The sequence below is a fragment of the Medicago sativa genome, chromosome 6 (assembly GCF_051527215.1).
Source record: "Medicago sativa cultivar Bolivia chromosome 6, Bolivia_mono, whole genome shotgun sequence".
NCBI lineage: Eukaryota > Viridiplantae > Streptophyta > Magnoliopsida > Fabales > Fabaceae > Medicago > Medicago sativa.
Window position 1 is genome coordinate 19,453,576 of NC_140754.1, and position 27,558 is coordinate 19,481,133.

Genomic DNA, 27,558 nt, shown 5'->3' on the forward strand with positions numbered 1-27,558 from the left:
TCAGTTTTCCTAACCTTGATTCTCTCAATCTTAGTTTCTGCCAGAGCCGGTCTAACCGAAATCAACTGCGATTTTCTGTGGTTTGGATTCGTCTCGCGAAACCATGATGACTTGGTAACTCCACCGCCCCGAGTCGGTGATATTCGGCGAACAATTTCCGATGTCAGCTCACCACTTCAAGTTTGCACCGCCGACGACATGGCTGTTACGTGTGATGATTCCAAGATCGAACAATTGGATGATACCGGAGACGAAGATGATTCTAAGATCGAACAATTGGATGATACCGGAGACGAAGATGATTCCAAGATCGAACAATTGGATGATACCGGAGACAAAGATGATTCCAAGATCGAACAATTGGATGATATCGGAGACGAAGATGATTCCAGGATCGAACAATTGTGGAAGACAAAGTTTTGATTAAATTGATTGTTGATTTGAATTCACAAAGCTTATTAATACTATCTATTTGAAAAGTTAATGTTTATTTTTTTAAAATAAAGTTTAATTTTTGTTATCTCAAGTTTAAACTCCCTCTGCACAAAATTTTGTTACCTATAATAACAACAGAGGTGAAATTCTATAACTAAGTTGAGAAATATCGTTAAAAATTTCAAGTGCAAAATAGAAAAACAATTTTGAGAGAAAAAATAAAATAAAAGACTTCATGAATATGCCGGAGAGATTGAGAATAACCAACGATTGTTTCTTTTGGGTGAAAAATAACACATCAAAATTATTGGAAACAAAGAGGGTGTGCAAAAAAATACAAATTTAATGAGGATTAACACAGGGTATAATAGGAAAAAACTGAAAAAATTCACTTCTTTAATTTGAGTTTATAATTTTAAAAAGACAATTAAAAAGAAGCAGAGGGAATAATATGTAAATAAAATATTTATTCAAATGGGGCCTATATCATGACTTGGGTTAAAATTTAAAATTCACTTCAATTGTGTATCCAAAAAATATTGTTGCAAATCTTGAAAAAAAATGGTTTCTTTTAAAATTCAAGATATGACACGGCATAGATACGTTCAATTGAATTTATTAAAAGAAACATGTATAGATGCAGTGTACATTGTAAAGAAATAAACTTTAATAATCTATCAATATATCTATTATATCTATACCTATATATAGAGGGCACACATGATTTTAGAGTAATTTTTTCACATTCAATGTTATCTTTATGTTGACACAAGAAAAATAAGTAGTTGAATCACATATTTTGGATATCATTTGCATCTTAATCGGCTGATATTGGACCCCCAAAACCTTCTCCTTTCAATGTATTTATTTCTTCCACTTGCTCATTCATTTTTTCCAAACCCCTCCCCTCCCTTCCACCTAATAATCTTATTCACTTTATAAAGAAAGATGGTTTGGAATGATCATAAGGACTTGATCAATACCAATGTTTGAATCAATATGCTCCACTCTTCAAACTGAATCTGATCCTAAACTAAGGAATAAATGCATATATTTTCTGTGGGACATGCTTAGGCATATTGGTCACTATCAATCTCTTGTTAAGATACAATCTCTTGTTAGAGGGCATATAGTTTGAAAAAGGGTTGCCGAACTTCATAGTATGCTGGCCTGGTTTTATTTGAGACAATGCAAAAATTGCTTAAATTTTTGAACTGATGTAGTATATTGTATCATATAGCTACCTTATCAACTATAATGCAAGAATTGCTTAATTTTTTTTTACTGTTTTTGCAGTAATTTTGTCCGTACGGAGTGGCAAGTATCACCTAAATTTACACACACAACTGTGAGGTCTCAGGTTTGCCCCCAAGTAAATGTGTCAAGGCTAGTAATATCATTTGTTAACCATTGACAGCTATGACTGACATGTTAAATGACATATAAAATTCTACGTGGATTCTACGTCAATGCCACGTCACCGTGAACTAATTTTGCATATGAAATTTTTGAGTGATAGTGCAATACAAACTTGATGTGTTACCTTAGTTTTTGGTGACGTGACATTCATATGGATTCACGTGAAAGGAAACATATTCGATTGATTGTAATGTCAATGACTCTAATGAAAAAAGTGAATGGAGTGACCAATTTGACTAACGAGTTGTGATTTTAGTGATATGTTTACTAAATTGTAGAATATGAACACTATTTTGACTGATACTCACAGTTTCGATTACTAATTTACGATTTCACTCATGTGTTTTCAAGAGTATAATCAAGTGAGGAAAAGTTAACTGAGTCAATCTTGACCATTCAATGTTATGATATGGTGAATGGTCAATATTGGTTTTAGTGAAACTTAATCTCAATCATAATTGTTGTCGCGGTTGTGATTTTCTTGCGAATCTTTGATATTGCGAAAATTGCAGTGTTAACGGTATTATTAACCTTAACATTTCGGCCACAATTACAGTTACAAATTAAGGAATAATTTGATGAGAAATTAATCATTGAAGAACTAGGGACAAATAAATGCTGCAGCCACAGAGCTTCATTGGAAACTTTGGCTAATTTGAAGGTTTACTCTCTCAAGATATGCACTCACTTCCACATTCTGAAATAACAGTGTTTACGTAGTGAGAAATATTCTTGTTAAATTACAGAAAATCGGTAAATTGGCATAGTTTGCCGGCACAAATGATCTGAACTTGCACATAAATGATGGCATATCATTCTATTATCATGCACTACGCATTTTATGAATTCAATCATGCATGCTACTTTTTGTGGATGGATGATATCTTAAATTAACATTGGAGCACTTGTTTAAGTTGAATTTACTCTGATATGCAAAAATTTATGGTTTGATATATAAGCGAAGCATAATCATATTAAGTAGTTTGGATTGTGGTTGTGTGTTGTTAAATAGAAGCTAAATTGGCGCTGTAGCGTAGAGAAATTTGAACAAATCCCTACTGTTCCGCAATACGCTATTTAGTTCAAAATGTTGTCAAATAGTGTTTATATATAGTAGCTCTATAGTACTGTTGTGTAATGAGTTTTGAACAAAGCACTATTTTCTGCGACCTGCAATTGACAACACTTTGTGATTACTTGTTATAGGTAATGTACTTGACCTGTTTTTTTCTCTTTCTCCCTAGTGAGCTGATAGACTTTGCTTGATCATGTATATGCAGGAAATTTTACGGTCCAGGAGGATCGTATACATTGTTTGCCGGAAAATAATGTAGCCGAGCCCTTCCTCACCTGTCTTTTAAACCTCAAGATATTAATGGAAACCTCGAAGGTTTGGACGAGTCAGAGCTTGCAATATTAGAGGATTGAGAATATAAATTCATAGATACGTATCCAAAAGTTGGTTAGCTTGTTCCAGAACAAAGAACTCAGCAAAATGAGCGCAGTAAAGAAGACAATTTGAAATGTATCATTTACAAAATATAAGAAATCAGGTACATCAAAATTGTATCACTCTTAGGTGAACATTACAACTAAAACAAGGTAAAAAACAAAAGGAATAAATTGTTAACAAGATTCTTCTGAAATAGCTTTAGTCCCATTTTACCACTTGATGACCCTTGAGTAGATGACAATAGAGATGAAAATCATGTCAATGCTCCTCTGCCTTCAGTTTGAATTTATAGCATTCCATGTCCATTTTGTTGAGACTCTTCGTGATCTTGTTTTGATCCATCTGTTGTTTCCCATCTTCAATTGCCAAAATCTTATGCTTCCGAGTCAAGGATTTTTCGTGATTCGTCATTAAGTTGAACTCTTGTAGGTCTTGTTTACGTACCCATCGATATCCACAAGTCTTCACCTTCATATCCAAACCTTCACCCCGAATAATGTCAAAATGGATTTTTCCAAATTCATCATAGGACTCTCGAGGGAAGTAGATTATCCATAGGTGACTTGATTTGGTCAAAACAAGAAATCCATTGAGAATTACTTGAACACTCATACAGCTCTTCTTATGGGAATCAATAGGATCAAAAACCAGTTCCATACGGGCTGACGATGAAAACCCCTCACCATGAGGTGCCATGGAAAATACTGCACAACATACAAAACCAATGATATTGTTATTATTGTCATGCATAATAGGAGATAGGTCTATTGGTATTGAACCATCCACGCTCCGATTGTTGATCCAACTTGGTATTTCACTTCCTGGTGTAACAATTTGAACCCTATCAAAGTAGGATGGTGGGTTTGCCTGAATGAATTGCATCATCCATGAAAATGTGATGCTACTGCAATGTTCCTTATCACTCAATTCTGGACAGTTGAAAATGACCAATCCTGTTGCCGAGAAAAATTTGTTCTCACGATGATCCTGCTCGATAGTGGTAAAAAAAGGAAGTTGAGGCAAAGACTCCAACAACCTGCAATGCTCCAAATTTATATACAAGTTTGGAAAGGTTCCTCAAGCTAGGTAGCGTCTCAAAATCGTTTCCCCCTAAGTTTAATCTTTCTAGCCACCGTAAACGTTGAATTGTATCAGGCACTTGGGTTAGATGGCAATAGCTAATGTCAACTTCACGCAAACAATATAAACTACGCAAGGAATGCAACAAATATGTGAGTGTTGTGGGAGCCGAAAACAAAGAATTGTCAAGCAACATGGTCCATTCGAAGACCGAAGACGTTGATCGGGAATGTGATGCCCTTTCACTTATATCATGCTTCTTCTTTTTTGAGGATACATCAGGCTCCTTCAAATGCCATGGATCGTTAAACAGCTTGGAACAGCCACACATATTTAGATCTTTAAGAGAGCTAAGACCGAATACGCTGTTGGGTATGCTTACTAGATTTCGCAATCTTTTACATTCAAGTAAACAAGCTTCCTTAGAAGTCCAATAGATGGATCCAACTCCACAAGTTTTACACATCCTTCCAAATCTAACCACTCAAGATTCAGAAACCCTGCAAAATCTAGTATCTTTACTAGCACTCGGGAGTACCTTAGATCCAATCTTTTCAAATTGGGAAGAAACTGTGACATGAAAAACAAACAAAAATAGAGCCATTACTTTGATTGTAAGAGAATTGTTTTGAATTTGTTTATATTTCTAAGATAAACAGTAATAATAAGAGAGTTTATAGTACCTTCTTGTTTTTCCATAGTTGTTTAATGTTGCTCCAGTTCAAGATCAATTGTACAAGTTCATTGGCGTGAAAACTTGATGGCAAATACTTGAAAGGATATCGATACCACTCAAGATATCTTAACTCGTTCGAAAGACTACATGGGAAGATATTCCAACCGTACTTGATGATGAGCAATCTAAGACTACTCATTTTGGACAAGTGTTCAACGTTCCAATATACCATCTCTTTATAATCAACTTCATCATTCAAAACTATGGCTTCAACATGCTTTTCCTAAAGAATTGCAAAAAATAAAAGAAAAAAAATAAATTACTTTCAATATTTATAGTTTATATGAAAATGGAAACATGTCTTTTATTTTTTATTTTTTTTATTTATAAAGTTACTTTACCATACTCTCCACTGTAACATTGTAGAGTTGTTTTTTAGACCACAACCTGCTCCACTTTCTTTGCTCTTTGCTTGAATTTTCTTGCACAATTTTTCTGCCTAGCTCTTCTAACAAAGAATGCATTTTAATCTCTGAATAATTAATGCTTATAAGTGATTTATCAATGAGAACTCTTAATCCAATATCAACATAAAATCCACAACAATTTAGAATGTTTTTAACATATTTCTCGGACCAAGAGTTAAAAAAACAAGCAATATGAAGAAATATTTCTTTTTCCGTTTCCTCTAGCCCATCAAAACTTAGTTGCAACACATCCATGACATCTTTATCTGGAATTTGTCTCAATCTAGCCAATGCACTCTTCCATTCAGTCACATTACGACCAAACAAAAATGAGCCCAATACTTTAATTGCTAACGGTAGACCTTTAGCATAATTAAGTATCTCATATGCCAAATTTTGATAATTTACCAATAATTTTCTCAAGTTTAAAAGCTTTTCGACAAAATAACTTGTGAGATTCAGTATGATTCAAGAGTGGAACTCTATAAACTACATCCACTTCATACTCTTTCAATATATGCTCATCTCTAGAAATGATAATGATTCTGCTACCCGCACCTAACCATTCACGATGCACATCTATTTTTTCCAATTGTTCAACTTGATCCACATTATCAAGAATCAGGAGGGCCCTTTCACGACATAGCCTACGTCGTATCAAATTAGTTGCACTGTAGCGATTGCATATTTGATGCTGTTCTATGCCGAGAGTTTGAAGTAAGATTTGCTTTTGTGCATCAAGTGGTCCATCATGCAATCTATAAATTTTGCTTATATCATCAATAAAACAGGATGCACTAAATCGATGAGATATTTGGTCATATAAAACCATTGCAAGGGTTGTCTTCCCTATTCCTCCCATTCCACAAATTCCTATGGCACAAACACCATCAATCGAGTCCAAAAGCAAATGATTTTGTAATGCTTCTATAGGAGAATTAATCCCAACTAAATCTTTTGAAACATATGAAGATTTGAATTCCAATTTATTTATTATCTTTTGAACAATATTTTTAGTCTCTGCAGATTGTGGCCTGAATGTTTGAAAAATTGTCAATGACACGAAATCATCACATATCAAAAAAAAAAAAAAACTAAACAAAATAACACATGATTTTCATCTTATGGAAAACTATAGTTTGAACTCCAAATGTTTGTTCTAAAGGTAAATTTAAATCATTTCGTAAGTATTCTTTGAATTTCTGTTTGAACTTGGACCCTCACCCTATATTTTCTACCAAAAAAAGAAAAGAAAGAAGAGAAAACTATAGGTTGAAAAGTATTCACTATTAATAAAGTACTTACTTATCACGTAGGTCCCAACCAGAGATACTCCCCACTTGTTTTAAAGCTTCCCTCCATCTTGACACCATATGAGAATCTTCTTTGAATCTTTGTTCATGTTTAGCAAAAGCTTCACAATAAATTCCACTTTGCTTTCGCACCTCATAAGGATCAACATCATAGAAAACAGGAAGAACATGTTTTCCAGATACATGAACACATTCACATATCTTTTCTAATTCTTGCAAGCACAATGTTGAGAAAGCATAGTTTCTTGAGAAGACCGCAACAAAAACTTGAGATCCTTCGATTGCTCGAAGGAGCTCAGGTCCAATAGATTCACCTTTCTGAAGATTAGTGCCATCCCTAAATGCGTAAATACCTTTTGCTTCAAGGGCATCAAAAAGATAATCTGTGAAATTGTTGTGAGTGTCTTCACCTCTAAAGGTGACAAACACATCATAATGATTTCTCCTTGAAGATGTCACCAGAGCTAAAGATGAGTTGCTACTGCTAGCCATCTGAATAAGCTAAATTTTTAGATGAACAACGTGAATCTATCACATGAATGAATATGCTCAAAACAAGCATATATTATGAACAATGAACTTTAAGTGTCCATTTCGTGGCATCTTTTTATATTTTATGGGACACTTTCGGCGTTGTCCCATGACTGGAATGGCATATAACCTAAAAAACAAGTGGGTGAGTGTGTGTGTGTATATATAAGCGTTGATTTCTTGCCAACTTTTCACTATTGATTGATTTATTTACATTTTATAGGAAACTTCAGAAGTTGCTTTAATAGTACTTCTCCATCTCAAATTAGGTGTTTCATTTGAGTTTTACACTTTAATAATGTTGATTTTAACGACAATTCAGGTATCATTTACTAAAACAATTTTATTTATTACAGTTGGTGGAATAGTTATAGATGATTGAAATGTAATAAAAAAGTGTGTGTTAGTGGAAAAAATAATAAATGTTGTATTGATATTGCAAAATGAACAAATAATTTGAGACAAAAAAATTAGAAAAAAAGGACACCTCATATGAGAAGGAGGGAGTATTATTTAGGGTTAATACATGTTTACCCCCTGTAATATTAGCGATTTCCGGTTTACCCCCTGTAGAAAAATTTGTTTAGATTCCAACCCTGTAATTTGAAGATTCTTTAGTTTTAGACCTTCATGGCATCAAATTACAAAATTTAAGGTACTTTCGCCCCAATTTCAGTTTACCCCCTGTCATATCATCGATTTTGTACAGTCAAAATTCATGAAGGTCCAAAACCAAAGAATCTTCAAATTACAGGGTTGGAATCTAAACAATTTTTTTTACAGGGTAAACCGGAAATCGCTAATATTACGGGGGATAAACATGTATTAACCCTATTATTTAAAAAATTACTCATAATAAATTGATGATGACGATAAAGAAAGAAAAGACAATGAATAGAGAATCAATATGTGGCAATGACATAAAAGAAGTTAAATTGTGTAAAAGTCTCAATGAGATTGTTGAATGGGTTTAGTATATATATTTTCGACTAAAAAGTCTCACATAATCCATTCTATAAAATAATTTGTTAAAATTCGTATACTTTAGAATACCAAGTGACATTTTTTAAGTCGTAAGACATCTTGATTAAATACCACATAACTTATTTTTATTTGTTAAAAGTCATACCACAAAACTTTCTTTCTCACTAAAAAGTCTTTTAAAATCTTATGAAATCCTGATTCTTTTAGTGTGTTAATTTGAGTTTGTATATGATCCTAGCTACCTCTCTTCCCTCAAAATAATTACCTGACTAGATTTAATTTACATGAGAATTCCTACGGTCAACTTCTATATAGTGCAAGTTACTCTATTCCATGGTAATTATGGAGAAAAATATCAACATGACATATTTTTGTAGTTCATGACTTTATAAACTACATTAACTGCTCTTTATTGGGTAAAGTATGGGAGCCATTTGGCTAGGAAGGTTGCAGACTTTTATTTTCTAGTTTTGTTTGTAGTTCTATATCAAGTGTTTAGCAGCTGATGTTAAAACTATTTTGCTGATAAACTGATGGAAGATTTTTCTCCAGAGCTATGTTAGGTGTGGATTTGGTGGGTTGGGTTATTGGCGAATGGTCAGCTTGTCGAAACAGATCAAGAGTCAAAAGAAATTCAAACCTTTTGGAGAAAACACAGGAGGAATGGATGAGAACTAGAAATCGGAGGAAAAGATGACTTCCGAGACACGTATAACACGACGAGCTTCAGCGTAGTTCTTGATAACACGGGTAGCGGATGAGAAAGTGGATCTTTCAAACACATGCTAGATTAGGACTTAAATTCGATGGAATATCAGCCAACAAAGAATAAAATATGTAACTGCAGATTGAAAATATTTTAGATATGTATAATACTTTTCTAGGTCATTCCATATTTTAGATATGTAATATCAGCTTGTAAATCCCTTCAAAGTTCTAATGAATGAACTATGAAAAAGACATTTGGTCCATAATACCGAAGACCTTGTCAATGCACAATGACAAAACCTCCAAATAGCTACACATTAAGGATAAACAATCAAAACCTAATCTAAGTAAACAAGAAAGAAAGAGGACGGAACCGTTCATAGATAAGTTATTCAAAACTGCATTTTTCACAATGTTCATCGACTCCATTCCAATAAAACAAACAAGAATGAATTTGTTGTCATAATTATGTAACATGTTGGCAAGTCAAAGAAACAGAACCCTTGAAGACAGCAAATACTAGGAAAGGTTTATCCAGCAACCCGAGTTTACATGAATAATCACAACTTGCTTACATATAAGACTTCAAGAATCCACCAAAACGCTTATCCAGAAACCCGAGTTTCACCGCATTTTCAATACATTTTTTCACATGAATATGTGATTAGGAGTTTGGTGCTGAACTTGTAGTCTGCAAAAGTAACAATAAAAGAAGTTAAGCACAGTAAAGCTTTATCACAATCACATTAGAAACCTCTCAATGCAAGATCAACATACTTGGTAACGAGCTCGGATCCATGCTCGAGGTAGCCAGAACAAGTTGGAATATTCAGGATTATCATCCAAAAGCGAAAGCTGACCTTCATCCAAGTCCAAAACATATAACTCACATTCAGATGACATCGATTCAAAGATATTTTCATCAAATATGACACAATTCCCTTTGGAAACACACAAATCTGAAGCAGAAACAGAAAACGAATATACCAACCCCAACCCCAAGAACAAAACCCTATCCCCTAAACTCGTTAATTTCACCCACTTCTTCTCCTTCTCATTAAGCTTAAACAAATCAATCCTTACCGGATCATTAAGATCAGGATCATTAAGATCAATACAAAGACAATCATAAACGTCCGCTAACAACAAATCTCCCTCGCTCTCCACTAAGAATTTCATGTTCCCACCACCAACCAAAGGTTCAGCCACTAAATGGACACTCGAATCCGGTCCAATCATAATCGTCTTACCAATTTTGTTGATCGCATAGGGCAGCCCTTTAAAAACGCATATGTCTCCGAATTCCGTTGATATGTCAGTGATCACCTTCCAATCCTCATCACCACATTTCAAAAGTAACGGATGTGGAGGAAAGGCAAACATGCCAACAACAAGAGGTTTTTTTCCATGGCATGTGACAACAACGACCTTTATAGGGTACATGTATTCTTGAAAGATGATGAGTTGACGGTTGAGTTTGATGGCGATGTCCATGATGAAGTAGGTGCTTCCCAAATGGAGAACAGATAATTTGTTGAAATCGAGCACAAAATGGACAGCATAAGAGCAATCTTGGTTGACTGGGTGGAAGTATTTGGGTTGGCCATGCGCGTTTTGGCCAACTCCTACCAACCAAGGGCGAATTAGGGGTTGTTCTTCTTCTTGTTGTTGTGGTGGTTGGATGAGGAAAAGATTTTGTTTAGAGAGGTAACAGAATGAAGTGTTGTTGTTGCTGTTGATGGTATCAATGTCATTGGGGTCAGAGAGGAATGGGAATTTGAGGAGTGGGAACTTGAAGGGTGATATGGGATGATGATTGGAGACGGAGGAAGAACGCCATGTTGAACAAACTGATTGAAAGCGAATGAGATCGACTTCGTCATAGATTCGTTGTGATATCAGATTGAGAAGATCCTTTGGAAGGTTAGTCCAGTCGACCGCTGCCATGGATACTAGTAGCAGAAGCTATAAGCATAAATTATAAACAATTAGAAGCTATAAGCAAAAACAGAAGCTATGAACAATTAGAGGCTATAAGCAAAACATATAAGGAGAAGCTATAAGCAAAAACAGAATCATAAGTAGAAGCTATAAGTAAAAACAAAAGCTATAAACGATTAGAAGCTATAAGCAAAACCTATAAGTAGAAGCAGAAGCAAAAGCTATAAGCTATTAGAAAGCTAAAAATAAAAACAGAGGCTATATGCAAAACCTATAAGTACAAGGAAAAGCCATATGCAATTGGAGAAAGCTAAAAGGAAAAACACAACCTATAAGCAGAAACCATAAGCAAAAGCTATCAGCTAAAGCTACAAACAGAAGCTATAAAAAAAAACCAGAAGCTATAATCAAAACCTATAAGCAGAAGCAGAAGCAGAAGCTACAAGCAATTAGAACCCATTTCCACCCATAGCCACGACGAATTTTATAACTGATGCAATGGGACTCCACGAAAGTCTTGAATCGGGTACAAATGAATGTTATTGCAATCTTAAGGTTCAAACGAGCCAGTAGCGGTGCAAGAATCAAATCAATTATTTGATAGTTCTAAGAATTCAATCTAATCAAAATAATTGCATTTGATTTTTCCCATGTTCGGTTATTGATTTTACGTCATTTATAACCGATTACCGAGACAATTTCTCAATTTTTTTTTATTTTAAATTGAATTAGCAGTGCTATCTTAAATCGACTACTTTTATTTGTTCTGGTTAATTAGTCCGAAACACTTTCTATTCAACCAAAGTTTAAGGCCCGAAAATTTGGGGCCTAAAGCCCATGCTTCACTTGCTTTGGGCTTGGGCCGACCCTGTTTAGAGGATTGGGAGTTGGTTAGCTTGTTCCAAGTATTAGGTTGTGTTGTGTAATCCTTTCATGTTAAATTTTTTACATGACCTGTGAAAATTTTGTATGCATATCTCTTCATAAATATGTATAAGAATCTTACCCTATTGATCAGTTATGCCGAAAAGAAAAAAAATGATCCAAAACTTTCACATGAGAAAGTTTGTGTGAAATTTTGACTTGAGAAAATATATTGTATCCAGGGAGTAATGCACCTTAAAAAGTATATTGTGTTGTCAAATGGTGGCGCTATGCACAGTGAAATTTTAACAAAGTGATGTTGCACTATTTTGTAAACGGGCGATGACACACTCAAAGTAAGCCGATCTCACTTAGTGGGATAAGGCTTGCTTGTTGTTGGTTGTAAAAATAATAGGAAAATGTGAAATGCAACCCATTGCTCAAATACTTTAGCACACTGCTGAGATGTCAAATTAGTATTTTATCTTTAAAAATATTTACAACATTGAACCAACTTCATTCTGTTACTGATTTTAGTACATAATCATCAATCAATGATATACTTTAAAGAGTGTTTCACAGATCAGTACCACAATTGTAACAGTTGCTATGATGTAACTTAGATGTAACCTTGATGTACTGAATATATAATGTACCTTTTAAAAAGCTCGGTTAGACTTTTGGTAACATACATGAAAACTGAAGTTTGATCCTACATTGTTGACGTTTTTAAACAAAACAACCAATTTGACATGAAGAAATGACTAAATTGACACGAGGTTTTGCTGTAGTTTGTGCAGCGACTTCAGCAGCAAAATTCTGGTTTTGATGTAGGGCTGCTCAAGAAATGCTAAATCCTCAAGTCTTTTTCTTATCCGTCCTTCAACAATCCTTGATCTAATTTTCACCGGTTTTGACGCAAGTTCTTCTTTTTGCATTTCTATCTCCATTTCTTTTTTCACGAATTCGTCAGGACCGTCTTCGGTAACAACATACTCTACTTGAGGGCATGCAGCCACTTGCATGGCTATATCACCAACAAGCTCTTTAAAAATTTCACCTCGGGAGACAAAATCTTTCTCGCAGTTTACTTCTACTAAAACACCAATCCTGCTGTTATGAATGTAAGAACCTATCCTTCCTTCAGCAGTTGCTCTGACTGCCTTCTTGTCTGCACTCGCGAAGCCTTTTCTCCTAAGGAGATCTTGTGCTTTGATGAAGTCACCTTCACTCTCTGATAGAGCATTTTTGCAGTCCTCTATTCCAACTCCTGTTTCGTCCTGAAGTTGCTTCACAAGTGTCAAGTGTGTTAAGTACAAAACTTTTATGAAATCCTGATTCTTTTAGCGTGTTAATTTGAGTTTGTATATGATCCTAGCTGCCTCACTTCTCTCACAATAATGACCTGACTAGATTTAATTTACATGAGAATTCCTACGGTCAACTTCTATATAGTGCAAGTTACTCTATTCCATGGTAATTATGGAGAAAAATATTTACAATACATATTTTTGTAGTTCATGACTTTATAAACTACATTAACTGCTCTTTATTGGGTAAAGGACTCTTCTTTTCTAGTTTTCTTTGTAGTTCTATATCAAGTGTTTAGCAGCTGATGTTAAATCTATTTTGCTAATAAACTGATGGAAGATTTTTCTCTAGAGCTATATTAGGCGGATTTGGCGGGTTAGGTTACTGGCGAAGGTCAGCTTATCAGAAAGTCAAACATTTTGGAGAAAACACAGGCGGAATCGACAAGAATCGGGAAATTGGATGAAAAGATGACTTGTGAGACATGCATAACACGACGAGCTTCAGCGTAGTTCTTGATAATACGGGTAGCAAAGGAGAAAGTGGATCTTTCAAACACGTTTTACATTAAGACATAAACTTAGAGGTCAAGTTTGCATATGTAATGGAATTGTTAAATAATATATTAGACTCTACATAATTTTGTGTATATCTCATTATTCACATGAAAATATATTGTAATCCAGGGAGTATTGTAAGTGGTTATAAGAACCTGTTAAGAATCATAGTTTTACATTTGAGAGGGGGAAGGGTAACTTTACTTGAAAATATGATTTCTGCAATCAAAATCAATAACCAGAACAATATGTTGATCTATCAATGCCATTAAAGCCAAGGTTGTATAGTATCTTGTGACCAAACGCCAAGAATTAAGTGTGCTGTGATTATTTTCCCCACCATCAACTTCAAGTCACATGAATTCATAAAAAGGATTATTTTTGTGGAACTAAGCCATAGAATATTTGATAAGAATCATCTGTTTCAGAAGCAAAAGAGCTGGGAACATAGAACCAAAAATGTGAAAACGACGAAAACATTTCATATGAAGAGTTGCAGCAGCCCTTTTTCAAAGCATGAGTGCTCTAAGAGTCTTCTGCGTCTGAATGAAACAAATGATATGAAAATTGAAATAAAGTGCTGACAGAACATCAAACAAACTATATAGCATAATAAACCATTTGCAATCAACTTTTCCAACTTTAGAGAGCAAACAAAAAGTAAGAAACAAGCAAAACACGCTATCTTTTGTAGCAAAACCAAGTATCTTTATCGAAAACAATGCAATTCATCAAATGACATTTAGAGAAAACAAAGAACTCTATCTGTTAGCAACTCTTTGTTCCCTGCTAGCTCCTCTATGATAGAAATCTCTATTTTCAAGGATTTCAATTGCAAAATTATTCCTACCAGAATTAGTACTGTCAAAGAAGTCTTTTGGAATCCTCCCATTCTCCATTGGATCAAATCAAAGGTAACTGTGATGGAGTAGCCATCCCTGGAACCTCAGCTTGTGGTGGAATATTTAGAGATAGCAATGAACAATTCTTAGGCGGCTTTGCTGAAGGTCTAGGTGTTTGAAACTCTCTAATAGCTGAAATTACGTACATTCATTTTTGCCTTGAAACTGATTCAAAGCTTGCAGTCTTGGCTTTCAAATCTGCTATTATGGTTCCTTGGCAGATAAGGAACATATGGCTCAATTTTTTGGATTACATTGCTAATATTAACTTTTTGGTGACTCATATATATAGAGAAGGGAATGTGTGTGCTGATAGGTTAGCATACATAGGTCTCTTCTTAAACTCTTTTGTTTATTATTGTACTTTACCTATGGAGGTTAGAGGAGCTTATGTTCATAACAGACTAGGTTTGCCTAGTTATAGATTCTCTTTTGCTTGAGAGGGTTTGGCTTGACCCCTGCTCTTTTTTAATTTGCAACAATCTTTTTTATAATATTTTTTGGGTGAGGATGCTCCATGCATAAAAGGAGAAACTTAGAAAGCAGCGAAGGGGGATTCATTCATCTTGCATAGTGTATTTTCATCTAACTCTTTGTTTGGTTCAGATTCTTCTTAATCCAGAATCATTTCTACAGCCTCAGAATTGAAAAAATGCAATTTCTCACATGTTTGGTTCAGCTTTACAAAAGCAATTCTGGTTGAAGCTACAATTCCTAGCTTTTGAGTTAACTAGAATTAATTCTCCATTAAATTTTATATTTTAATTATTACAATTCATTATCTTCCTTTATTGTCCTTTTTTTTTTTGGTAGTGACTATCCATTCTTTATTGTCCTTTATCAATTCTTCTTCTTTTTGGTTTGTATTTAATTTGATGAACCAAATTGAATCAAAAAAATTTAACGAACCAAATTATCCCAGAAAATATTTCTGGTCATGAGTTACCAAGTTTTGAATTTTTCTTTACATTTTTTCCGTTCAGATTTACAGTAATTTTTCTTTTACGCTATATTTTATCATTTTTGGCAACCATCTCTATTATTTTTAACTTAAATATATTTTATCAAAAAATATAAAATACATAGAACAAATATTTTGTCAAAAAAATTTGGTTTAATCATTGTATTTATTATTTTTTAAATTAATATATAGAAAAATTTATTTAGTTAAATTAAGTAATATATCTACATTTAGTATTTATCTACACATACAATCAACTATGTCCATTTATTTGTATTTAACTATGTCCATTTTAGTAATTATACATCAAAAACAATTTTGATCAAAACTATCCAAACAACTTTCATTCCGTTTAATCAATTTTACATTATTGTATCCAAACATAAATCAATTCTCTCAAAATCAATTATGTCAGAATCAATTCTATCAAAATAAATTCTGTTAGAATCAATTCTATCCAAAGCTGAACCAAACACACACTCTTTTTCAGGATGCTCTTGAAGTTGAAATTCCTCTTGGGACAATTCACTGAGCAACTCACCTATTGTAACTATATTGTGTTTACATACGTGAACATATTTAAATTATTAAAATGATACTATATATAGTCAATTTATTATTTAAATAAATAATATGTTAATATGAAATATGCTTGTAAAGAAGTTAACCGACCATATCGTACTTCATTAAAAAAAAAAAAAAACCATATCATACTTTTAAAAACCTGACATATCTTTTAACAATACTAAACCTAACGTTTGGAGTTAACTTGCATAAGAATCTAATTAAGTTTGTTACCTACTTGAAGAGCAAGTTTTCCATGCATCTATTCTATATATAAAAGTTGCCCCAAGCAATAATTGTCGCCCTAATTTCACTGTTGCCCTAATGATGATAATTACTAATTTACCCTAACTAAAACTTTAATTATTAAATTATTAAAACCAATAAAGAAAAATAATCGTTTGCATCTATTTGAGTTGTTTTCTATATATAAAAGTTGCCCCAAGCAATAATTGTCGCCCTAATTTCACTGTTGCCCTAATGATGATAATTACTAATTTACCCTAACTAAAATTTTAATTATTAAATTATTAAAACCAATCTTCTTATATATAAAAGTTAACCCGGGTGATTGTTTTAGCCCTAATTTTAACCTAAACCCTAGTGCTTGGATTTACTGTTTTAACCCTAATGCTTATTTTCTGATTTGACCTTATCTGCTTCCTTATATATCTTCTTATATATAAAAGTTAACCGAGTGATTATTTTAGCCCTAATTTTAACCTAAACCATATTGCTTAGATTTACTATTTTAACCCTAATGCTTATTTTCTGATTTAACCTTATCTGCTTCCTTATATATCTTCTTATCTTCTTATATATTAAAAGTTAACCCGAGTGATTATTATTATTATATTATATATATAAAAGTTAACCGAGTGATTATTTTAGCCCTAATTTTAACCTAAACCTTATTGCTTAGATTTACTATTTTAACCCTAATGCTTATTTTCTGATTTGACCTTATCTGCTTCCTTATATATCTTCTTATATATAAAAGTTAACCGAGTGATTATTTTAGCCCTAATTTTAACCTAAACCATATTGCTTAGATTTACTATTTTAACCCTAATGCTTATTTTCTGATTTAACCTTATCTGCTTCCTTATATATCTTCTTATCTTCTTATATATTAAAAGTTAACCCGAGTGATTATTTTAGCCCAAATTTTAACCTAAACCATATTGCTTAGATTTACTATTTTAACCCTAATGCTTATTTTCTGATTTAACCTTATATGCTTCCTTATATATCTTCTTATATATATCTTCTTATATATAAAAGTTAACCGAGTGATTATTTTAACCCTAATTTTAACCTAAACCCTATTGCTTAGATTTACTATTTTAACCCTAATGCTTATTTTCTGATTTAACCTTAATGCTTATTTTCTGATTTAACCTTATCTGCTTCCTTATATATCTTCTTATATATAAAAGTTAACCCGAGTGATTATTTTAGCCATAATTTTAACCTAAACCCTATTGCTTAGATTTACTATTTAAACCCTAATACTTATTTTCTGATTTAACCTTATCTGCTTCCTTACATATCTTCTTATATATAAAAGTTAACCCGAGTGATTATTTTAGCCCTAATTTTAACCTAAACCCTATTGCTTAGATTTACTATTTTAACCCTAATGCTTATTTTCTGATTTAACCTTAATGCTTATTTTCTGATTTAACCTCATCTGCTTCCTTATATATCTTTTTATATATAAAAGTTAACCCGAATGATTATTTTAGCCCTAATTTTAACCTAAACCATATTGCTTAGATTTACTATTGTAACCCTAATGCTTATTTTCTGATTTAACCTTATCTGCTTCCTTATATATCTTCTTATCTTCTTATATATTAAAAGTTAACCCGAGTGATTATTTTAGCCCAAATTTTAACCTAAACCATATTGCTTAGATTTACTATTTTAACCCTAATGCTTATTTTCTGATTTAACCTTATATGCTTCCTTATATATCTTCTTATATATAAAAGTTAACCCGAGTGATTATTTTACCCCTAATTTTAACCTAAACCCTATTGCTTAGATTTACTATTTTAACCCTAATGCTTATTTTCTGATTTAACCTTATCTGCTTCCCATATTTCTGCATTAGAATATAGAAGCCATAACCAACTTTTGCTCTCCAAACTTTTAATATGCAAGTGCATAAGTAAAAATGATAATATTTATAATATTGAAAATATTTTTTGTCAAGAAATTCAGCTGTCATTTTTTTTGATCGATATAAACAGAAATTGTTAAATAGTTACTATTTTTTTCATGCTTATCAAGATGTCAATCCTTAGTAAACAGAATCTCCTATTATTTTCTGTGATACATAACAAAATTGTTCAGTGGTTACTAATTTGTGTCATGTGTTTCATCCTTATCAATATGTCAATCTTTAGTTAACAGAATGTCCTATTTTTCCATGCTTATCAGTATGTCAATCTTTAGGAAACAAAATGACCTATTTTTTATGCAGGGAAGTAAACACAATGTGCATAACAAATTAAGCTATTTTTAATGAAAATCAGTAAGCAAATCGTTTTCTAAATCATCATGCCCTGCCCAATCGTTTGTTAATTGGCTTTAGTAAACAGTTAACCAAACTGTGATGAATTGGTAACTTCATTGCAAAAAGTATACTATTAATTTAGAGATTTAATAACAACATTTTAAAACTTCTAAAGAAAAGGCTAGACAAAAGCTTAATTGGATTAATACTTCTTCAGGTGACCATAAGAAAGAAATTGCTTTGATAAATATGCAATGATCAGCAAATTTATCAGCAAATTTTGTTTTTACCACAATGTGTAGCAGTTCTTCTATATTACAAGCTAAATTTTGTTTTTACCCCATTGTAGCAGTTCTCTTATTTATCAGCAATATTGGTACTATTTTTATGTCGACAGACGTTGGATTTTCTTTTCTTCAATAAACTATGTCATTAAATTTATGTGTTATGTTACCGTAATAGGGTCGATGTCATGGAAATTGTTTAATATGGTACATTACAAAGGTTTCTGGCAATTTATTTTATGAATTGAACTATACTATTTTTTCGATTCAAGTAAAATGTTTACTTTCATATTTGCGCTATATTTGTTCTTTCGTATGACCCGTGCGTCAGCACGGGTCAATGGTCTAGTAAAGAAAAATAATCGTTTGCATCTATTTGAGTTGTTTCCGCTAAACCGTTTCCCTCTGTTTCCGCTACCAAATAAGTTGTTTCCCCGAAACCCTAACAAGAAAAATAAGTTGTTTCCCCGAAACCCTAACAAGAATATGTCGCACAGATAAACATGACAACAACAAAAAAAACGCAAAAATCTCAAATTGTTGTTTTTGCTCAAAGTTGTTTCCTAATTTATTTCCAAACAACAACAACCTAACTATCTGCTACTATCACAAATAAAAACGCAGATCAAAGAAAAGAGTTGCTGACAAAATTCTTTCCAACCCAAAAATCCTTTTTCCTTTTCTTGACTTATGGCTGGAACAAACATGGAAACTCTCCTCTCCTATCACTGCCTAACTGGTAATTACCTCACAACACATATTTTTGTAATTGTTTTTTGCTGATGTTTGTATTATTTTTGTTTCCTTGCAGTTTATCATAACCAACATCTATTCTATATATAAAAGTTGCCCCAAGCAATAATTGTCGCCCTAATTTCACTGTTGCCCTAATGATGATAATTACTAATTTACCCTAACTAAAACTTTAATTATTAAATTATTAAAACCAATAAAGAAAAATAATCGTTTGCATCTATTTGAGTTGTTTTCTATATATAAAAGTTGCCCCAAGCAATAATTGTCGCCCTAATTTCACTGTTGCCCTAATGATGATAATTACTAATTTACCCTAACTAAAACTTTAATTATTAAATTATTAAAACCAATAAAGAAAAATAATCGTTTGCATCTATTTGAGTTGTTTCCGCTAAACCGTTTCCCTCTGTTTCCGCTACCAAATAAGTTGTTTCCCCGAAACCCTAACAAGAAAAATAAGTTGTTTCCCCGAAACCCTAACAAGAATATGTCGCACAGATAAACATGACAACAACAAAAAAAACGCAAAAATCTCAAATTGTTGTTTTTGCTCAAAGTTGTTTCCTAATTTATTTCCAAACAACAACAACCTAACTATCTGCTACTATCACAAATAAAAACGCAGATCAAAGAAAAGAGTTGCTGACAAAATTCTTTCCAACCCAAAAATCCTTTTTCCTTTTCTTGACTTATGGCTGGAACAAACATAGAAACTCTCCTCTCCTATCACTGCCTAACTGGTAATTACCTCACAACACATATTTTTGTAATTGTTTTTTGCTGATGTTTGTATTATTTTTGTTTCCTTGCAGTTTATCATAACCAACATCTATTCTATATATAAAAGTTGCCCCAAGCAATAATTGTCGCCCTAATTTCACTGTTGCCCTAATGATGATAATTACTAATTTACCCTAACTAAAACTTTAATTATTAAATTATTAAAACCAATAAAGAAAAATAATCGTTTGCATCTATTTGAGTTGTTTTCTATATATAAAAGTTGCCCCAAGCAATAATTGTCGCCCTAATTTCACTGTTGCCCTAATGATGATAATTACTAATTTACCCTAACTAAAACTTTAATTATTAAATTATTAAAACCAATAAAGAAAAATAATCGTTTGCATCTATTTGAGTTGTTTCCGCTAAACCGTTTCCCTCTGTTTCCGCTACCAAATAAGTTGTTTCCCCGAAACCCTAACAAGAAAAATAAGTTGTTTCCCCGAAACCCTAACAAGAATATGTCGCACAGATAAACATGACAACAACAAAAAAAACGCAAAAATCTCAAATTGTTGTTTTTGCTCAAAGTTGTTTCCTAATTTATTTCCAAACAACAACAACCTAACTATCTGCTACTATCACAAATAAAAACGCAGATCAAAGAAAAGAGTTGCTGACAAAATTCTTTCCAACCCAAAAATCCTTTTTCCTTTTCTTGACTTATGGCTGGAACAAACATGGAAACTCTCCTCTCCTATCACTGCCTAACTGGTAATTACCTCACAACACATATTTTTGTAATTGTTTTTTGCTGATGTTTGTATTATTTTTGTTTCCTTGCAGTTTATCATAACCAACATTCCACTTACCTTCATTCACAGGTCCTCTATTAACAAACCCAGTTTCAGAGTACGACAAGGCAATCAACAAGCTACAACTCAAATTCAGAACATACATCGTTGACTATGACGTCGAAACTGTGAGTATCCTTTCCTTTTTGTTCAGCTATCCTTTTCCTTGAATTGTATGACATTCTTTCATTATAACCTGTTGCACTTCTATATTTTTGGTCTCTTATTTAATTTTTGGTGTGCACTTCTATATAATGATAATTTGTGTGCACTATCCCTGTTGCTTATATAATATACTTTGACATATCGTTTTCCTTTTCTGTGAGTATTTCCTTGCATATAATCTTCCAAGAGATAGGGCTAACAAGGCAATCAACAAGGCAATCAACAAGCTACAACTCAAATACAGAACATACATCGTCGACTATGACGTCGAAACTGTGAGTCTGCTTTCCTTTTCGTTCAGCTATCCTTTTCCTTGAATTGTATAATATTCTTTGCTTATAACCTATTGCACTTCTATATTTTTGGTCTCTTATTTAATTTTTGGTGTGCACTTCTATATAATGATAATTTGTGTGCACTATCCCTGTTGCTTATATAATGTACTTTGACATATCCTTTTCCTTTTCTGTGAGTATTTGCTTGCATATAATCTTCCTTGAGTTTTGGTGAATATACTACAAGAGATACGCTTAACAAGGACAAAATATATTAATTAGTGCATAATTTTGAATAACTTAATTAACCTGTTATAAATTATGAGAATCAGACTCTTTCCATGCTTCATTTTAATATATATGAGCATATATAACTCTAATTGTAGTCACCCCAAATACACTATTTTCTGTTTCTGTTTTAATTGGTACCTATATAAGAACTTTTTTTTTTCATGGCTGATGTAGAACATTAGGTTTTTAGACTTTTTTTTTCTGATTTTGCTTATTATTTTTGTTCTTCCTTACACATATAATTTTTATGTTGTTTGCTTCTTATACCCACTGCAATCAAAATGATATGTTCTTTGCTTATTATTAAAGTGCCGAATGCATAGTGTTATTTGCTTATTATTTTTTTGTTGAATTGATTCGGTCTCTTCTTTGATTTCAACATGTTGTTTATGGAAATCATAGTGCTATATATTTGTCTTCTTTGCTTATTATTAAAGTGCCGAGTGCATATTGTTATTTGCTTATTATTTTTGCTCATTATTTGCTTTGACATATCCTTTTCCTTTTCTATGAGTATTTGCTTGCATATAATCTTCCTTGAGTTTTGGTGAATATACTCCAAGAGATAGGGTTAACAAGGACAAAATATATTAATTAGTGCATAATTTTGAATTACTTAATTAACCTGTTATAAATTATGAGAATCAGACTCTTCTCTTTCCATGCTTCATTTTAATATATATGAGCATATATAACTCTAATTGTACTCACCCCAAATACACTATTTTCTGTTTCTGTTTTAATTGGTACCTATATAAGAACTTTTTTTTTTTCATGGCTGATGTAGAACATTAGGTTTTTAGACCTTTTTTTTTCTGATTTTGCTTATTATTTTTGTTCTTCCTTACACATATAATTTTTATGTTGTTTGCTTCTTATACCCACTGCAATCAAAATGATATGTTCTTTGCTTATTGTTAAAGTGCCGAATGCATAGTGTTATTTGCTTATTATTTTTTTGTTGAATTGATTCGGTCTCTTCTTTGATTTCAACATGTTGTTTATGGAAATCATAGTGCTATATATTTGTCTTCTTTGCTTATTATTAAAGTGCCGAGTGCATATTGTTATTTGCTTATTATTTTTGCTCATTATTTGCTTTGACATATCCTTTTCCTTTTCTATGAGTATTTGCTTGCATATAATCTTCCTTGAGTTTTGGTGAATATACTCCAAGAGATAGGGTTAACAAGGACAAAATATATTAATTAGTGCATAATTTTGAATTACTTAATTAACCTGTTATAAATTATGAGAATCAGACTCTTCTCTTTCCATGCTTCATTTTAATATATATGAGCATATATAACTCTAATTGTACTCACCCCAAATACACTATTTTCTGTTTCTGTTTTAATTGGTACCTATATAAGAACTTTTTTTTTTTCATGGCTGATGTAGAACATTAGGTTTTTAGACTTTTTTTTTCTGATTTTGCTTATTATTTTTGTTCTTCCTTACACATATAATTTTTATGTTGTTTGCTTCTTATACCCACTGCAATCAAAATGATATGTTCTTTGCTTATTGTTAAAGTGCCGAATGCATAGTGTTATTTGCTTATTATTTTTTTGTTGAATTGATTCGGTCTCTTCTTTGATTTCAACATGTTGTTTATGGAAATCATAGTGCTATATATTTCTCTTCTTTGCTTATTATTAAAGTGCCGAGTGCATATTGTTATTTGCTTATTATTTTTGCTCATTATTTGCTTTGACATATCCTTTTCCTTTTCTATGAGTATTTGCTTGCATATAATCTTCCTTGAGTTTTGGTGAATATACTCCAAGAGATAGGGTTAACAAGGACAAAATATATTAATTAGTGCATAATTTTGAATTACTTAATTAACCTGTTATAAATTATGAGAATCAGACTCTTCTCTTTCCATGCTTCATTTTAATATATATGAGCATATATAACTCTAATTGTAGTCACCCCAAATACACTATTTTCTGTTTCTGTTTTAATTGGTACCTATATAAGAACTTTTTTTTTTCATGGCTGATGTAGAACATTAGGTTTTTAGACTTTTTTTTTTTTCTGATTTTGCTTATTATATTTGTTCTTCCTTACACATATAATTTTTATGTTGTTTGCTTCTTATACCCACTGCAATCAAAATGATATGTTCTTTGCTTATTATTAAAGTGCCGAATGCATAGTGTTATTTGCTTATTATTTTTTTGTTGAATTGATTCGGTCTCTTCTTTGATTTCAACATGTTGTTTATGGAAATCATAGTGCTATATATTTGTCTTCTTTGACCCTAAAGCTTAATTCCGATTTGTTTAACCCTATTTTTTTTGTTGAAACAGATCAGACCTAATCTCCTATTTCCCTATTAACCCTTTCTTTTTTTGCTGAAACAAATCGGCCACATCACACCTAATCTCCTATTTTTTTGAACAAAACAAATCGCTTTCTTTCAGATAATCTTTATTTCAACACTTTATTTCTTGCTCCAGTTTTTGTAAGTTCTTCCATACCGAATCTATCCATCGCAGGTGCTTCAGGTTAGGTTTCTATGCTTTGTTACGTATTGATATTTTTTTTGTTTTTTTTCTATGCTATGTTGTTGCTATTTGTGTTTCATTTTAATGGGGTTCCTTTGTTATTGCTATTTTTCATCCATTTTGTTTCTATGCTTCAATCTCTATTGCTCAACTAACTCTAATTCTATTTAAGAAAACATGGTCGGCAGAAACATAGAAACTCTTATGTCGTATCACTGCCTAACTGGTCAACATTTGAACACATATTCCTTTAATGTAATTATTTTTTTGTTGCCGTTTATACATAACAGAAATTTCACTTTCGTTCTTTGATAGGTCCTCTGCTAAAAAAACCAGTTTCAGAATATGACAAGGCAATAAACAACCTACAAGTGAAGTACAGAACATACATCGTCGAGTACGACTTCGAAACTGTGAGTATACTTTCCTTTTCGTTGTACTGTATAATATTCATAGTTTTGTTTCTAAAATTATAAACAGATAGTTGCTGTGTAAGTTTGTTCTTTGCTGTATATATCAATTTTTCATATTTTCAATTGGTTGAATTGCTTTGTTTGAATTTCATACATATCAATTTTGCAGATTTTGAATTTTCAAGTGGTTGGTTGCTTTGGTGCATGAATTCTACCCTAATTGTTTAAAATAGTGCTATTTTTTGCTTCAATCTATATATCATTATGAAAATAAATAGTGACATTGAAAATACCAACAATTTTGCATATTTCATTGGAATGTATTGTGCTCTCAAGTTGAATTGCTGGATTTTCTACTACTTTATGTTATGTCACCTTACATGTGTTTTTGTTCTCTATCTTTTAAGAAACTTACAAGCTATGTCAGTCAAGAAATTATGTTTGAAATCACTTGATTTTAACAATTATTTTCTCTCTGTTGGAATTCCTAATTCAATTCAAAGACTCTCTCCATTTACATGTAACATTCCCCTTTCAAATTAGTAATGTGTCTGCAATTTGCTTATTTTTTTTGGTATGCACTTCTACATTAAAATTTTATATGTCCATAACTTAGTAATTTTTGAAGAGTAATTTGCTTCGTAATCTTTCAGACATGAATATTCCCTATTATCCTCTTAAAACTGCTATTTTTTTTTCACAATCTTAAAACTGTTATTTAGAAAGTTGTTGTAGCATTGGTTGATTTAAGCATGATTTTTGTGTACTCTGCAACTTACTGTGGTTTAACAAGTCTTGACAAGAAACAATTATAAAAAGGCATCCTTTGGTCAAAGAGAAAAAGAGAAATGCATCCTTAAAAAACAATCTTTGAATCTCTGCATCAAATGGCTTGGAAATCAGAAGCTTCTTGCTACTGTTACTAGAAATAATCTCAACTATAATCTATCAAATAGCAGTTCTCCCATTTACTATAGACATTCTTTCTCTAGCCTAATTTTAATAATGAATATCTTCTGCCAAAAATAGTGATGTTTGCTATATTTTTTGAATTTTCAAGTGGTTGGTTGCTTTGGTGCATGGATTCTACCCTAATTGTTTAAAATAGTGCTGTTTTTTGCTTCAATCTATATATCAGTTTGAAAATAAATAGTGGCATTGAAAATACCAACAATTTTGCATATTTCATTGGAATGTATTGTGCTCTCAATTTGAATTGCTGGATTTTCTACCGCTTTATGTTTTTATCACCAATTTTAAAGTGGTTGAATGGTGCTGTTTGTTATATGTATAGTGCTATTTTTATCACCAATTTTTCTCGAGGTTCGTTCCCATTAAACCTTTCTCTCTTCCTTCTTTGTTTTTTCTTCACCGCTTTCCATATAAATTCACAATCACTCCTTTTTCATTTCAGGATCTTTGGCAATTACTGCTTCAATACCTCCTTCAAAAAACTCGCTTCTACTCTGGTAATACTTTTTTTTATATATGCATTTCTCTGTTTTTTATTTTTTCTTCTGAATCCCTAATTTCAATTCAATTTCGCACGCACTTTTCCAAATTCTATTCGATTTTATAGAACACGAATCGTTCATGACTCAAAGAATCGATTTTTTTTCTTCAGCTTCCATTCTTTTCAATGACATCAACTATCACATCTCTGCTCTTTCTCCTAACGATGTCGCCCAAATCGACCACGTAAGAAGAAGAGGAGACGACGACGCTTACCATCACCGACAAAGGTAATGACAACCTCAACCTATATGTTTTCCCATTTATTCTTAATTTTCTTAAGTCGATTACATGATTGCTGACATGATATGAAAAAATTCAAATCCTTTTCTCATTCTATTGATTTGATTTCTACTATGTTGTAATTTCCATCTCATTTGAAACCTGACTTCACATTTGTTGCAAAGGTTGAAAGGAAATGTTGAAGAATGAAGGAATACGAGGGCTTCATTGAGATTTACTAAAAAGAAGTCCAGCGACTCAGACTATGAAAGTGGTCATTGGTAAGATATTTGAAAAACAATCCCCTCCTTCTCTTAAAAGTGAGTTATTTATTTTGATATTGATTCTTTACTTCTAATGTTTCTAACAATTCTTCTTTTGTTATAGGCTCACTCACTGAAAATTGATTCAAAGATTGTTTGTGTACACTTCTTTATTCATGCCAATCACTCTTTTGATTCTTCAATACTTTACAAGTTTTTTTAATCTATTTTTGTTCTTATTTCATTCTCTCCTTTTCCATGTTTGACAACCAAATGCAGTGATGTTGTTGACTTTGGGATAAAACAAGTTTGTTACATAATATTGATAACATGTTTGGACTTTGGTTTACGGGAAGGGTATACAAGAGCAACAAGTGGGTACTCCTAGAGAAACATAGGATCAACAAGTTAATTATGCACCTTTTCCTTTTCTTCAATTCACAAGTTCATTATTTTCATTTATACCTAAAAAGCTTTTGCATTAATTGAGCTATTTGTTGTGCACTTTTTCCATTTCCACCTCTGTACTCTCTAAATTATATCTTGAAAATAATGTTATAGAAAATGAATGTAATGCGAATGAAAACGATGGAG

General features: G+C 32.2%; 1 protein-coding gene, 1 long non-coding RNA gene and 2 pseudogenes across 4 annotated transcripts; 1 reads left to right on the forward strand and 3 right to left on the reverse strand.

Annotated features, from left to right (window-relative positions):
* Nucleotides 1–3,298: 3,298 nt before the first annotated feature.
* LOC146913485 (disease resistance protein RUN1-like) lies at nucleotides 3,299–7,362 on the reverse strand (annotated as a pseudogene). Its single transcript, XR_015013612.1, has 4 exons — nucleotides 6,836–7,362; nucleotides 5,465–6,564; nucleotides 5,071–5,346; nucleotides 3,299–4,957 (listed from the first exon to the last, which is right to left on the reverse strand). The product of XR_015013612.1 is annotated as a disease resistance protein RUN1-like (transcript).
* A 1,872-nt stretch (nucleotides 7,363–9,234) lies between these two features.
* On the reverse strand, nucleotides 9,235–11,710 carry LOC146913486 (F-box protein SKIP23-like). 2 transcript variants are annotated; one of them, XM_085716707.1, is made up of 4 exons: nucleotides 11,422–11,710; nucleotides 10,150–11,031; nucleotides 9,844–9,926; nucleotides 9,235–9,757 (listed from the first exon to the last, which is right to left on the reverse strand). In XM_085716707.1, exons 2-4 carry the CDS (start codon nucleotides 11,011–11,013, stop codon nucleotides 9,715–9,717), a joined length of 990 nt encoding a protein of 329 aa, XP_085572833.1. In that variant the 5' UTR covers nucleotides 11,014–11,031; nucleotides 11,422–11,710; the 3' UTR covers nucleotides 9,235–9,714. The 2 variants fall into 2 exon arrangements, with proteins under 2 accessions (XP_085572833.1, XP_085572832.1); XM_085716706.1 differs by having other exon boundaries at nucleotides 9,844–11,031; nucleotides 11,422–11,704.
* Nucleotides 11,711–12,635: 925 nt separating this feature from the next.
* Nucleotides 12,636–21,413, reverse strand: LOC146913487 (polyprotein of EF-Ts, chloroplastic pseudogene; annotated as a pseudogene).
* Nucleotides 21,414–26,039: 4,626 nt separating this feature from the next.
* LOC146913488 (uncharacterized) lies at nucleotides 26,040–27,331 on the forward strand. Its single transcript, XR_015013613.1, has 3 exons — nucleotides 26,040–26,436; nucleotides 26,592–26,709; nucleotides 26,887–27,331. It is a non-coding gene; the product is annotated as an uncharacterized LOC146913488 (long non-coding RNA).
* Nucleotides 27,332–27,558: the final 227 nt, after the last annotated feature.